Genomic DNA, 14,167 nt, shown 5'->3' with positions numbered 1-14,167 from the left:
TTCAGCAATGTCCCAGCAGGTTTACTAGAAATGGCTTTTACATATTTCAACTCAAAATGGAATCAATATGTGACATATCATCAGTTTTACTTAGGCTCCTCCAGATCTCCTTAAAGATCACATACACTGTACAGGGTGCAAATGCATAAGTCACTCATTGATATCCTTATAAATGAAACCCCATCATTAAAACTGCTCATTACGATCTTTTAAATTACCTTAAATCAACCTTTTTGACAACAGAGCACAATCTTCAACCACAAACAAAATTTCAACCAATTAGAGCGGCGCGTCTCCGTGACATAATAGTGAGCGAGTTTAGTTTTATGCAGCACTCAGCAATATTCCAGCTATATGACGGCGGTCTGTAAATAATTGAATCTGGACCAGACAATCCAGTGATCAACAACATGAGCATTGATCTGTGCAATTGGGAAGAGATGACATGTATCAACCAAGTCAGCGAGTCTGACCACTTGATCCCGTTAGTCGCCTCTTACGACAAGCATAGACAAAACAGTAGGTAGATATGAGGGTCTATGCAGAATCCATCTACATTTCAGGGGGTAAACTATTTCGTTTACAGGTTTGTACAAACCTGAAATCACGAAAGCTGTTGTGAAAAATGAAAGCTGTATGTTCTCACAATCTACTCTCATTTAGTTTTGTATCCTGCTTTGTCTAGTTTCCGAGTTTCAACCATTGTTTTCATAGAAGATTCTGTCAAAATCACTTGGTGTCACTAGGTTGTAATTCGTGTTATGGTATAAACCTTGTATAAACCTTGGTATAAACCTACACATTATTTGTCATCATTCACTTGATGCTCAGTTATTGAATTTATAACAGGTATAATTAGTTTCTTCGATTACCCGAGAAAGGTCCCCATTTGGCATTTCTTGTGTCTGTTATTCAAAGGAATAACCAACTTCACGCTGATTGATTAATTACTTTTATGTGGATTTAAATGGGGGTTTGTCAAAAGGTAGTGTTTATGTATGTACATTTACTAATCTATACTGAATACACTCGGTTGTGTCTGTGTCTATGTAAAAACAACACCCTTCTTTCAAAGGATTAACCGCCAATACATTGATCGATTGCTCATTATTGGTTAATAAATTACTTTTTAAAAAGAATGACGCACATTATACAATTAGTTGCCAGGTGTGCTATCTTGGGTGATCAATGAAACTATATAGCAATGTGAAAAACCTGAAATGATACATCATGTTTTCGTATATTAGACTGTTAAGAGACACATCACTTGGAAAATCTGCAGATGTATTATATATTACTTGTTTATGTGGCTATTGATGGATACATTCCTCGAACAAGGTAATGGTCTGACATTGCTCCTATAACTTTAATTTGTTTTAATGTTAATATTTGCATTTTGTTTTTATTAAGTTGTTGTAGTTTTCAACAGAATCATTGTTTTCATCGTGAAGTGTAATGATAAAGAGGGCATACTCTAGGGTGTGCGCGCGAATTATGATTCATAAAGGCAAACTATAAAATGTCTAAATATTACATTCCTGTTATACATTCGCAGATCACTTTTTCTTATTAAGTTTCAAAATCCATACAAGTATGATTATAACGTAATTAGGATGATGAGACCAAGTATAAAGACGTATATATTGACAAGTGTCTACATACTGGTGAGTGAATGTTACAAACCAAGTAAATTTAGCAAGTGAGGAAATTTATCACGCAGTATTTTCACTTCAATCCCAACCTCGCTTATGTTATGTTACAGGTTGTGTCATGCAAACTCCTTTCGGTCATGATTCAAATACATATTTAACTACTAGTAGAAAGTAGTTTTGATTTTCTAACTTGATGGAAACAAACCATAATCTCAATAACATAAGTTTACTTTAGTCTGTGACTTCACGATTTTCAAAAATGGCAGCCCCCTGTCTGAGGATAAATGCTATTTAAGTTTGTTTTCACCGACTTACAAAATCAAAATTACTTTCTACTGGTAGTAACATATGTATTTTAGTGATGGACCATAGGATTCTACATGACACTGCTTTTAACTTAACAATTTCACTCTTGGAAGCGAGGCGGGTGTCAATATAATATTACTTATGATAATAATGTCACTTCGATCACAACCTCACTTCCGACGAAGAAAGCGCTATATTCATGCAAAATCCTTTGTGTCAGCAATATGTAGTAAGCAGTATTGATTTTATAAACTCGATGAAATTTGAACTCCATTTTCTATCCTGGAAGCATGGTGGGGGCCAACCATCCGATTTAGTATCTACCACAGGCTTCCACAACGCTCATTTCGCACACACAAACAACCAATTGAAGCACAAACTACAGGGTCCAGTGGAAATCTGTCCATAATGACACCATCGCCTGACCCCAACACAACAATTCGGCATGTCTTTGGTGACGTCGAGAAGTCAGCAAAATGACGAGCTTCCTACACATAAGGTTACATAACCCGTCTGTGGTATCTTTTGCGTGCGAGAGAGTAGAAGGTGGCTTTTTAGCAACTTTTAAGCGCTTGGTATTAATTAACCACAGGTTTGTTTTTTTTATGAAAAAAAATAGTGTTCCATTTATGACTAACTAGAAGAGTAAAAAGTGTACCTAACAATTGAGTTTATTTGTTCTTTAACGCTGAGAACCGGGCAGGGTAACATAAAAAAAACCCAACCATATTCCATAAGTGCAACAACCTTGGAGAGAGCTCACTGGACAGAATCGTTTAAGTGCATTCAGAATTTCAAATGAATAACCTACAATGTGTCAGCAAACCAGACACCCTTGACTCAGTTTACCTTATCTGGTCCCATGAAGATCTGAGTCAGAAATGGTCTTCCACAATTCATGCTTGTCATAAAAGGCGACTAACACGATCAGGTGGTCAGACTCGTTGACATAGCTGAAACACATCATCAGTTCCCAGTTGTATAGATCAATGCTCATGATGTTGATCACTGGGTTGTCTGGTCCATACTTGAATGTTTAAAAACCACTGCCATATAGCTGGAATATTGCTGAGTGTGGTATTAAGCAACCAACCAACAAACAAACTGGCCAGCCAGCCATCTAAGGATCTTACTTAGTCGTGCCCCTAGACAGAACCACTCATTTACAATAACACATGAAGCAATGCATCAAAAACATTTCATACAAGGAAACAAAACTGAAATCTATAACAACTGCAGCATTGTTTCCTGAGGGTATTCTGCATTTACATCAAACCAGGAAAAAGAAAGAAATACATCTCAGATTTTTAATAATATTTCCTATAGTTAGGGATGGTTTCCAGCCAAATACACTAGCAATATAATGTTGACAGACGAGAGAGTTTGTACAAAGCCTCAGGAGGCCAATCACACCTCTCTGTGATAATGACATCAATGAGGAAATGACGATCAGCCTCTTGTCCCTTAATGGAAATAGACTGCCTGTTTCTCAGATAGCCATAATACACACTGACGAGGACATTATAGGGGATCAGATTCTGGGAGATGGCAACAGGATGGAAGTAGTGTTCCTCTTCATTTATGATCAGTTTTAACAGCGTGACTGAATGTTGTTCTATCTCATAGCCATTTTTTTCTAAACCACATCATGTCTGCCTGTACATATTCAAATCTGGGCCAGCATCACAGGAGTCAATAGCATAAGCAAGAAGTCTGAGCTGTAGATAAAGAATGATTATCAGCATAGATCAGTAGTTGTTTAAGAACAAACCTTCCTTATGTGGGGAAGCACCCTTACCACTTACTGTGAAAAAAGAGTGAAAAGTAATTTTGTCTGTATTTCAGATCATCTGTCCATTCTGACACAAACATGGACACATTTAGTTACCTGATTAAACACACTCTTCAATAAGTGAACGAAACGTCTCTCTGATGTGCTGAAAATAGTTTTCAATTTACCAACTAGGTTTTCAAAATGTTTTTTCGGAGGAAAGAAACTATTCATTGCTCATGTTGATAGAAACTGACAAGAAAATGGAAGTGTTTGATGAACCGAAATAACACAACATGCCTGACTTCTCAACTTCTGGGCCCCCAATTCCCACAACTGGACAGGAATTCAATATTCCTCATCAAACGTCCATGTGTAGGGTGTGCTCTTACTTTGTTGATTTGTGGGGCATGGGACTGAAAATGACCGAATATTGGTTATTTTATATCTAGTTTTGAAAAAAGGGTATTTTATCCCTACTGATTGATGTGTTCGCTCCAGGACTACATGGACTACTATTTGGAGGTGTTTCCTACTTTGTGAAGCCCATGATGCATGTTTCATTGGTTTTGAATTCACATGATTAAATCTAAGGTCTATTAGATTCACCATTTTAAGGTCTGAGCTGTAGATAACGGGGATCATTAGAAAGAAATAACTTGGAGTTCATGAACAAAAATAACATTGTTCAAATTTTGTTTGGCTTCTTCAGTCTGTGGCTACCTCTAACAGATTATTTAATTCTAGGTTATTCTGGTCAAATGTCAGGAGCAGCTTGGTGATGAATTCTAATTCTTATGAACTTCATTCTGAAATAGATTAAGTTGCCATCCATTCAAAGCAGTCCAAGAGTGAAGTGAGAGAAAAGACTCATGGATCAGATAAGTGAGTGAGAAATATTCCAGCAACATCATACCAGAAATGGGCTTCACACAATGGACCCATGTGGGAATCGAAACTGGATCTTAAGTATGTCAAGCACACACTTGAACCACTAGGCTACCCAACTGCCCCACTTGTGGCGATAAAGACATTGCTTCTGAAACAAAGCTATGGTAGTGGTCAGTCAGTGCTTAAACAAGCAGCTGTCCATTGGCCTGTGGCAGGTAGATTCCAAGTCGGGCACAAAGCTGCATGGGCCTTTAAAGCCTTCAGAAACAAAATGTGTTGATTTACCTGGCAAAAAAGTTATGGGTTTGTTTAAAGGACAGCCTGAAAAGTCAGCTGTCACCAGGCTGTGTCTTGGTCCTGACTGAAGTGAGTGTGTGAGTGAGCATGGTTTCATGCAACATTCCAGCAACAACACAGCAGGGGACACCAAAAACAGGACATTACAGATTATACCCATCAGGCGAATTGAACCCGGGTCTTTAGCACGACTTGGCTACCGCACTATTAACGAGTGGACAATATTGTTGAATAAAATACTGTTTGTACGGATCATATGAGAATATACTACCTGGAGACAAAATTCCTTGGATAAGAGAGGATGGAAGAACAAAAGTTAGGAGCTGATGGAAATGTGGCCATAATCAGCTTACAAACCACAGCCTTGGGCATTAAAAAACCTTGATTTATCAAAGATTTTTATTTGGGGTTGACATCAATGTAATCACAGCATACACAAAAACGTATGATATTGTGCGTGCTAATCACTGATTCTCCAATCACTGTCAGTAATCAGCTTGGGAAGGCTGCAAATCAATTACAAAGACGCCAGTAGTTTTTCAAAGAAAATGAATTTAATTCCCAAACTGTTCAGAATTCTGCACATTCGATGACTAAGGATGTTCTGATGTGACACTTCAAGATTTTTCTCAGAAGAACAGAGTATCTAAGTCAATGCACATATCACAAACAAAGGCTCACACTTTAGGTTGTCTTCCTTCTAAATCTTACTTTTTTTCTGTGACAACAACACAAAGATTTGATGATGCTTGTGAGAAGGCATCTTGATTACACTCAGGTTAAACAAATCTTTGGCACTTTTTTCACTAAAATGTGAACAAGGATGGACTAGCTTTAGACATCTTTTCTCATCTTGAAGATAATCTAATAATTCTTCCCTTCTCCTTGAGTGGTGTGTGTAACATGTGGCCTACATTAGCTGGCACTGGTAATCACTGTCACTGAGCCCTGGCTTTTGTCAAGGGAGATTGTTGCTATGAACATCTCAATTGTTTATACCCTCACTGGGTAGTGGGCTAGCCTTGTGCTTAAAGTGTTAGCTCAACACCATGAAGACATGAGTTCAGTTCCTCACATGGGTACAATGTGTAAAGCCAATTTCTGGCGTCCCCTACTGTGATATTGCTGGAATATTGATAACTGCAACATAAAACCAGTCTCACTCACTGATACCTTAAAAATAAACTATATGTATGTAATTTGTGGTTGTACCACAAAACAGACACAGTCAGAAAGAAATGTTATCATATTTGAAGATATATACCATCTAAGCAATTCAAGCCGGATCTTAGATATTTCAACCATAATCTGAGGCAGTCTTGCCTTGCCAAATCATTCTTGCCTTGCCAAATCAACTTCTCTTCAACTTATTCCTAAGGGTCCAGAAGACTAGTAGAAAGATGCAAGTCTGTCATCATGCTCCTGGTTGCCGATCATTGCTATGTAGTGTTTCCTCCAGACCACAAAAAGGGCAGGGTTAAGTTACTACAGAAAAGGGCACCCTAGTTTGAAAAGGGCACAAACCACAATAAAAAACAAAACAAAATGATCAGGTTGAGACTCATGTATTATTAACCTACTGTATCCTTCACTTTTTTCTCATGAAGCTTTTCACAACAGCTTCCAAGTCTATGTCATTGTGGCTGTCAGTGTTTAGGCTGATCATAAGATGCCTGTTACAGTTGCTGACTTTCAGTCTGATCCTGTGCTCCGTCACAACTAGCAAGTACCAGGCAGGGCGCAGTAAAAAGGGGCAGGGCGCCAGAAAAAAGGGCAGGGCGCCAGAAGAAAAGGGCAGGGCACAGCACCCTCTAAAACCCACTGGAGGAAACACTACTATACTTCTGACTGCCACTGTACAAAGTGTTCATAGCGCGACGGTGACTACAACTCAACTACCTTAACAGAGACATAAGGCAGTCTTAGTGCTGAAGTTGTTTTGTACAACATCACTCGGGTTAAAAATGCCAGAAACCAAGTCTTTTGCATCTATTTTATGAATTCAACAAACAATATGTAAATGACAGAAATGACAAAAAAAAAACAAGATTCATTTGATTTCTTACAATTCTGACTTAAAGAGCCTGACAGCTTCACTCACATACAGTCAGTTCCCTGTCATTTCAGGACACAGTTTTCGTGGCAGAATTGTCTAAACATACTAGAGTCTTCATACCAGAAGACTCATAGATGTTGCTGGAAGCCTGGCCCTTACACAGCACCATGTGATTGAAGCTATTCCTCTGAGACACACATCTAAGCAACTGAAAGTCATCCATGTCAGAGCATCCTAGTGGTGGTGGTGTCTCTGTAGTGGATCTAGATAGAGTCTCTGCGGACTGTTTCCGTACAGCATCTTGATACCATCTCATTAGAGCGTCTCTCTAGACCGTCTCGGTTGTGTCTCATCTGAGCATGAGTGCATAGTGTCTCTTTGAAGATTCAGCGTCAAGCGTCTGTGGTAAGGAGCAATAGCTACCCTCTCACTCAATAGCTTTGACTAATCACAGAATAAAAGCATGAAATGTAATAAATATTTTACCGATATCCCAATCATTATCTGTCAGATGTTTTAATAGTGTCTGCTGGCCCTTTGTTAGTTGATGATATAACTAAGTGAATCTCTGCATTATCCACATTGGCCAGTAATGTACACCGAACTACAACCACATTGAGAAGATACTTCTTGTCATTGTCTGCTCAAAAACTCTATTGAAAACCCAATAATTATCACTTTGAAGTTTCAATTTTCATCCTGAAATTTTAGAAATACCTCCTCATTGACATTTAACACATTTGGTTGAAACTTGAAAGTGTGCTATATTTAACAATGATGTAAAACAGAGGCTATCAAAAGAATTAAAAAATCCACAAAGAACAGTTTGAATGCAAGAGTAAATAAGTAGGGACAGTTCTGGAAAATATATCACTGCTCAAGATTGTTGCCAGGAGTCATCTCTAGTCTCCAGCATCTGAGTGCTGATCAACACATTGACACATCTGGTGTTCTGCCACAAATCACATGCGAGGGAGCTGTGTAGATGAATGCTTAAGCCTCTGAATGTATATGATTTTGAAAGTACTGCTTAAACCCATTTAAATTGAAAATGAGAACCAGGGAATCCAAAGATTGAGACATGGGGTAATCAAGACTTGCTTTATTTGGCGCATTAGCATTGCAAAGATGGCTAAGCACTAAGGAAAATAAAGTGGTCCAGGGACTGTGAGACAGACCAGTAACTTAACCCAGTGGCATTAGAGCTTTCATTCTTTACACTAAGGACAAGAGTTATTTTCCCCATATGGGTACACTGTGACAAGCTTATTTCTGGTGTCCCCTGCTATGAAAATGCCAGAATATAGCTGAAAGTGGGGTAAAACATCTGACTCACTCATAAGTGACCACGTAACACTCATGCAAGAGTTGTTTCAAATCTTCTTAACAGAATAATTCTTTTCAAAATGCTAACATTTGGAACTCGACATTCAACATGGTTTGACCCCTGACATCGTATGACAAGGAGTTGACAAGTGCTTTTCTCACTGACAAGGTTTGAGGATGGTGTCAATCAAAGTGTGGCATTGGCAATTGACCTTATGGGAAAAATGTGTCAGAGAAAGTCTTGGAAGTGATGAGGTGTTAACCGCCATATTGTCTTCCTGGCAGGTGCCATTAATTCTGAGTTTTACAACACTGTGTGCTGGCAGGCATCATCCAAGAAACCTTTAAACCCCTCCCAATCACACACAGATGCTAAATTGAATCCATTGGCAAAATAACAGAATTTTGATTGCTGGATTGAGCTTGATAGTTAAGTCATGACAGGGGCAGAATGTTGTCACTGAACATGGTAAAGAGCATCAAGGGCATCTCCAAAGGAGATTTTCCTGCATTTTCCAAAAAAGTAACATTTATCCATCAACACCAACTTAAATTACTAAGGCCAGACCAATTCTATTTCTTGTTTTACAGATCCACCTTTCCTTCAAGAATTTAGAAAAAAAATGAAAGTGAATTTTCTCTTCTCACAAAAATAAAATCCTAACGTTTTCATTGGCCAAAAATGTACACTGACAAGAAAATCTTTTCTTTAGAGTGTTTTCTCCCATATACACTTCACAAATTGTCAAAAATAAAGTACTCTGAGTACTGAGACAGAATATTATTTTGATTGGTGATTTTATTTTTATTTTTTTTCCTTCCTGCCTTTGGGTCTTCTGGAAACAAAAATCATTAAAACAGGAAATAAAATTGGTATGGCCTAATTTAAAAATTAATACAAATTATCATTAAGTGAACTTAATGCTGTCATGGAAGATATATATATCTGGAACGAAACATAATGTATACTAGAATATAGGATTTTATGTTCATGAACAACATACACCATGTGAAGGGTCTTGACGGTAAGCAGCTTAGAAGAGAGCATGCAGAGCCTGCCATAATCAGTTGGACTGATAACTAAACTTGTTAGATGAGAGAATCGGTTTCAATTTCATTCTGATCGAAACTGTAAAAATCTCCACAAACTAAATATCTATACACTGGTATTTAAACAGAATGCATCCCCATTGCCTCATTGTATCTCATTGTAAGTGATGCCTAAATGTTGATAAACAAAACAAACATGGCAGATTTAGTCTGGATTTACTATCGCTGTGAACAAGTCTTTTCTTTAGTCTTCCTAAAGAACATTCCTTGTGAAATATTTGGAACACATTTTCCCTTTGTGCAAAAAAGTGTTACCCCTGTTAAATCTGTGTTAAAACACAAGGTCAAACTATGGACTACACAAGCTGAAAAACATTCCGTATGCAACGTTAAGGACAGGTAGACTAAACACAAATAAATTTTGACAGATTCAAGTGAACATTTTACCAATTTCACCATCCTTCTTGTTATATCTGATATGTCAGTGTCTATAGTTTAACTTGTTCACTTTGTGGTCAAACTGATTCATGCCGTCGGACAAATATTGAGGAACAGACATGTTTTATTCAAACACCAAAATTTGTTCCACATTTTAAGATGAAATAATTGACATTTATGTACATACATGTTTTGTCAAATGGCACAGAATATGCTTCCTGGCGTCATGGCTTCTAAAGAAGCACAATTACTGTCAAATCTTTTCTAAATTCAAGTTCTCAGTTTAACCCACAGATGGAATTCTTTGCCAAATATACATTGTTCACGTAATGAGCGAAATAATATATACAATCCTTTTCCGATGAACACACAGCTGTTGATCCAACAATCTATATTGCAAACAAACCTTGCCATTAAATATCAAAATATCAATTCAGAAACTAACCATGCTGTTTTTCCATGACAAACAGATCTAACCATGTAAAGATTAGTTCCAAGTAATTTCCATCTCAAAGTGTCCAATAGTTATTGCATAAAAATGGCCAATTCCTGACACATCATGCACACCACAGATTCAGCACAACAATGTCATGTAAGCTCAGACAACGTGGTGGCAAGACTGAAGGGAAGGTTACCAAAGTCATGACATGCTCAAGGGGAGTCATCTCAGTGTCTGAAATATTGATAACATCTATCAGACTACATGGTAAACTGGAGACGTAAGGGTCTGAAGCTCACCTGATATTTTGAATATGTAGTGAGCAGTGTTGGGAAACGGTTAAAATATCACACCACTAATAGATAGTGAGTGGGTTTTATCCTGCATTTAGTAATATTTCAGCATTATCACATCAGAAATGGGCTTTACACATTGCACCCATGGACGTAATTAGACCCATGTCTTTGGCATGATCACCGAATGGTGTAACTACTTGGCTGCCCCATGACCACATGAACTAAATGGAGGGTCAGTAAAGGCATTACAAGCTCAAAAGGAATCGTTTTACTGTTTGAAACATCTAACAGATTCCACTTTAAACTGTGTAGTAGTGCCCCATTTATCTGAACCTCTGATATGCAGAAAACTCACTTTCTGAGCAAAAATTCTTTAAATCGAATTCACAATGTTGTAAAATTACTCACTTATTCAGAAATCTGGTTTCTGTAACTAGTCATTTTTACAAAGAAAATGCTAAATAATGTGCATTTTTGTCCTGTATATTCGGATGGCTGAGCACTTGTCAGCATGTTTACATACATAAATACTAATTGGCCTTGTGTACCCTAACATGAACGAAGACAGCAGTCTTTGAAGTGCGAGAAGATTAACTACTTATAATTAACAAGGTGACAAGGTTCATTTTGAGGCATGTCAATTTGCCTGTCAGTGACGAAATGTTAATTGAAAAAGCACATACTTTTGGTGACAGCACTATTAACACTATCTCTGTCAATAACATAACACTATCTTTGTCGACAGGTGACAATGCAGGAAATATCTTGGCTGGAACAACACTGTAATACCTGACATGAAATAGTATAATTAATGGCACGTTTCCTTGGGCTACTGGAACCATGATATTTCATTGTTTTCACAAACCAGAAGCAAAACATTTTCATATTCCTTGTCACATTCCAAATAATACAGACAAGAAAGAGAAGTCATCCATCCTCAAAGAGGAAGCATGATGAACAAATACTCAACATTCCGCTGATCAATAGGCAGCCTTTACATTTCATTCTATTTCCTATGTAAATGAAATGATAACTGGTAAATGAAGTTCCATTATCAGTGTCCAGTACTGTACTTAAGCTTAAACACAGTAGTAAAGATTTGTAAATCACTTTCTTGTCTCTCAGAGCTAAAATTGTATTCAGGGTTACAAGAATCTGGGCTTGAACCACCCTCAGAACTTCTCACACTGAAAAGGAACAAAACTCTGGCACAACTTTGTCAAACCTGATCAATAAACTGACATCTGAAAAATAAAAAAAAACATGCATGGAAACACCAAAGTCCACATACCTGTACTTCTGATGTGGGCAGCGGACATTGTTGCATGATCTCAAGTGGTCCTCTAAATCCTGAAAATAAAAATGTTTGACCTCATTCCACGATGTAACATGAATAAAGAAGAGAATAACTTAACTTCAGCCATGTGCTTCACTTGACCCTTTTGGTGAGATCTATGACAATCAATAACAACTGCTCATGATCTTATACGCTGGAAAATATTTCCTTCGTCCCAGATGTTCAGTTTCATGAGCAGTTATGTCATGATAACAATTATGCTATAATTCATTTTTTTCTGTCACAATTTCCTTTTCCAAATGAATACCCACTTTAGACCCATGTGCTTTTATGTCCAAATATTTATTCAGTATTTCACAAATAACTAACTTAACATGGAGTAATAAAATTCAAAAGATGCCAGAAGCAACCGTTGCTGGAGACAAGCATGAATGTTTCATGAAATTCTGTCTCTTATTATGTTACATCAGTGTAAATTCATTTTTCTTCCTAGTGATTCCAATGGAATAATTAGCGTCAAAAGTACATCATCCATAATTTCAGATCTTGTTAACATTGATTCTGGAATAGCGCATTTTATATCTGTCCAAGAGATGACAGAAATATTCACCCTGACATGGAACACTGCAACAACAGAAGCAAACTACAACTTTTTCTAATCCTGGCCTGCCAACATTCTCACAATTCTAATTCTGAAAAATGAATAAAGTTTGCAGTGGAACTCACCTACGGATTTCACCACTTTAAGTTAATTCCATCCCAAAATAAAATCCTTACATATAAGTCCGACTCATGGTGGGACTTCGATCCCTGGCTGGCTTTCAAATCTTTGGTCTATTTCCTGGCTTTGGTGTATCATGTGATGGCAAGTTCTCAGATGTGATCAATAACAACAAAGCTAGTTTTGGTAGAAATATGAACACAGAAATCCAGGATATAACCTACTGAAGGGATAGTACCGATTCCCAGTAGGTGGACGTAGCAGATATGAAACAAGTATGATGCTGATAAACTCATACATCAGGCAAACAAAGACATGTACCAGTGATGATGAATTTTTGGTGAATTGTGGCATGTTTGAATGAGTGAGTGGTTCTACACTGCTATCAGCCATATTCCAGTAAAATCACAGCTCACAAAGGAGCTTCACACATAATTACCATGTGTGGAATCAACCCCAGGTCAAAGGCATGACGACCAAACACTTCAACCAACAGGCCACTGACCCAGGGGTCTTTGATGACAGGGGCACCTCTGTAGCCAAATGTCATATGGTCATCGCAAACACAAATTCTCAGATATCATCTTCAACAGCAATGAAATTTTCGGTCACAATGATACCCTACAAGAGGCAGACATTATAGTTTAGATTACGCAATTGTGATGTTGCAAGCGTAGGAGTGAGTGTGTTTAATTTTATGCCACTTTTAGCAATATTCCAGTAGGGGACACTAGAAATGGGTTTCACACATTGTGGGGAATTGAACCCAGGTCTTCATTCTGACAAGCAAATGCTTTGACTACTAGGCTCATTCACTGCCCCGAGACAGGAGTGGTATCCTCAACCCCATTACATCACATGATGCTGACATATTGGTACTTTGCTGCACCAGAACATGCACTGTCACTAAGGTGACATAATACCCCGTCTCAAGTAATCAATTAAACTTGAAAAGTAATGAAAATGAAGGCAGTAGTTTAAGATGAAGTTAAATGCATCTTCTCAAGATGAAGATTGGTGATGAATAAGAAATCCAGTTCTTGAGATATTGTGTTGACAAGCTTAACATATATAATAACATGCACGTGAACATTGACAAGCACGACATGCACGTGAACATGCTGAAACCATCTTAGTGTCTCCGTGAAACTGAACATTAATTGAAGGTCCCCAAAATCTGGGCCTTCCTTAGATGAAGCTTGATGTCGAATGTGAAGAAAATCCAGAGAATGGTTCTTGAGGCATCTCTCTGACAAGTTTTAACATGCAGCTTAAAGGTCACATGCAACCAAAAAATCAAACATAAGTAAAACACATTTATAACTTATTCATGACATATAATATACATTGCTGCTTTTAAAAAAACAAATAAACAAAATTATACGCGTACAATCGCGATTCAAAAGTGCAATATTTTGTACTTGGGCTTACTTCCACCGAAATGAAGCCCTCGGGAGACCGAACCCAGTCATAGCGGGTGGATATGCACTCAAGTGTAACGGCGGCATCCGATTGGCTGGTTCATTTGCTGATATGCTGAGGGTTCATCGTGTGTACAGAAAGATGATCTGTTTAATGGGCATTTTAGAAGTAAAGCCAGTCACAAGAAAGTAAGATTCTTCATGGA

General features: G+C 37.7%; 1 protein-coding gene across 1 annotated transcript in view; it reads right to left on the bottom strand.

The window, feature by feature from the left end:
- The window catches only part of LOC137284993 (E3 ubiquitin-protein ligase TRAF7-like), a 146,445-nt gene that overhangs the window by 71,860 nt on the left and 60,418 nt on the right, over positions 1-14,167 (bottom strand). The window contains exon 9 of the mRNA XM_067817097.1: positions 11,814-11,872. Within this exon, the coding sequence (XP_067673198.1) occupies positions 11,814-11,872 (59 nt within the window). The remainder of the gene's footprint in view (positions 1-11,813; positions 11,873-14,167) is intronic.

This window comes from Haliotis asinina, chromosome 5 (genome assembly GCF_037392515.1).
Source record: "Haliotis asinina isolate JCU_RB_2024 chromosome 5, JCU_Hal_asi_v2, whole genome shotgun sequence".
Taxonomy (NCBI): domain Eukaryota; kingdom Metazoa; phylum Mollusca; class Gastropoda; order Lepetellida; family Haliotidae; genus Haliotis; species Haliotis asinina.
The sequence above is the reverse complement of the archived record's forward strand: the minus strand, read 5'-3'. Positions and strand labels throughout refer to the sequence as shown.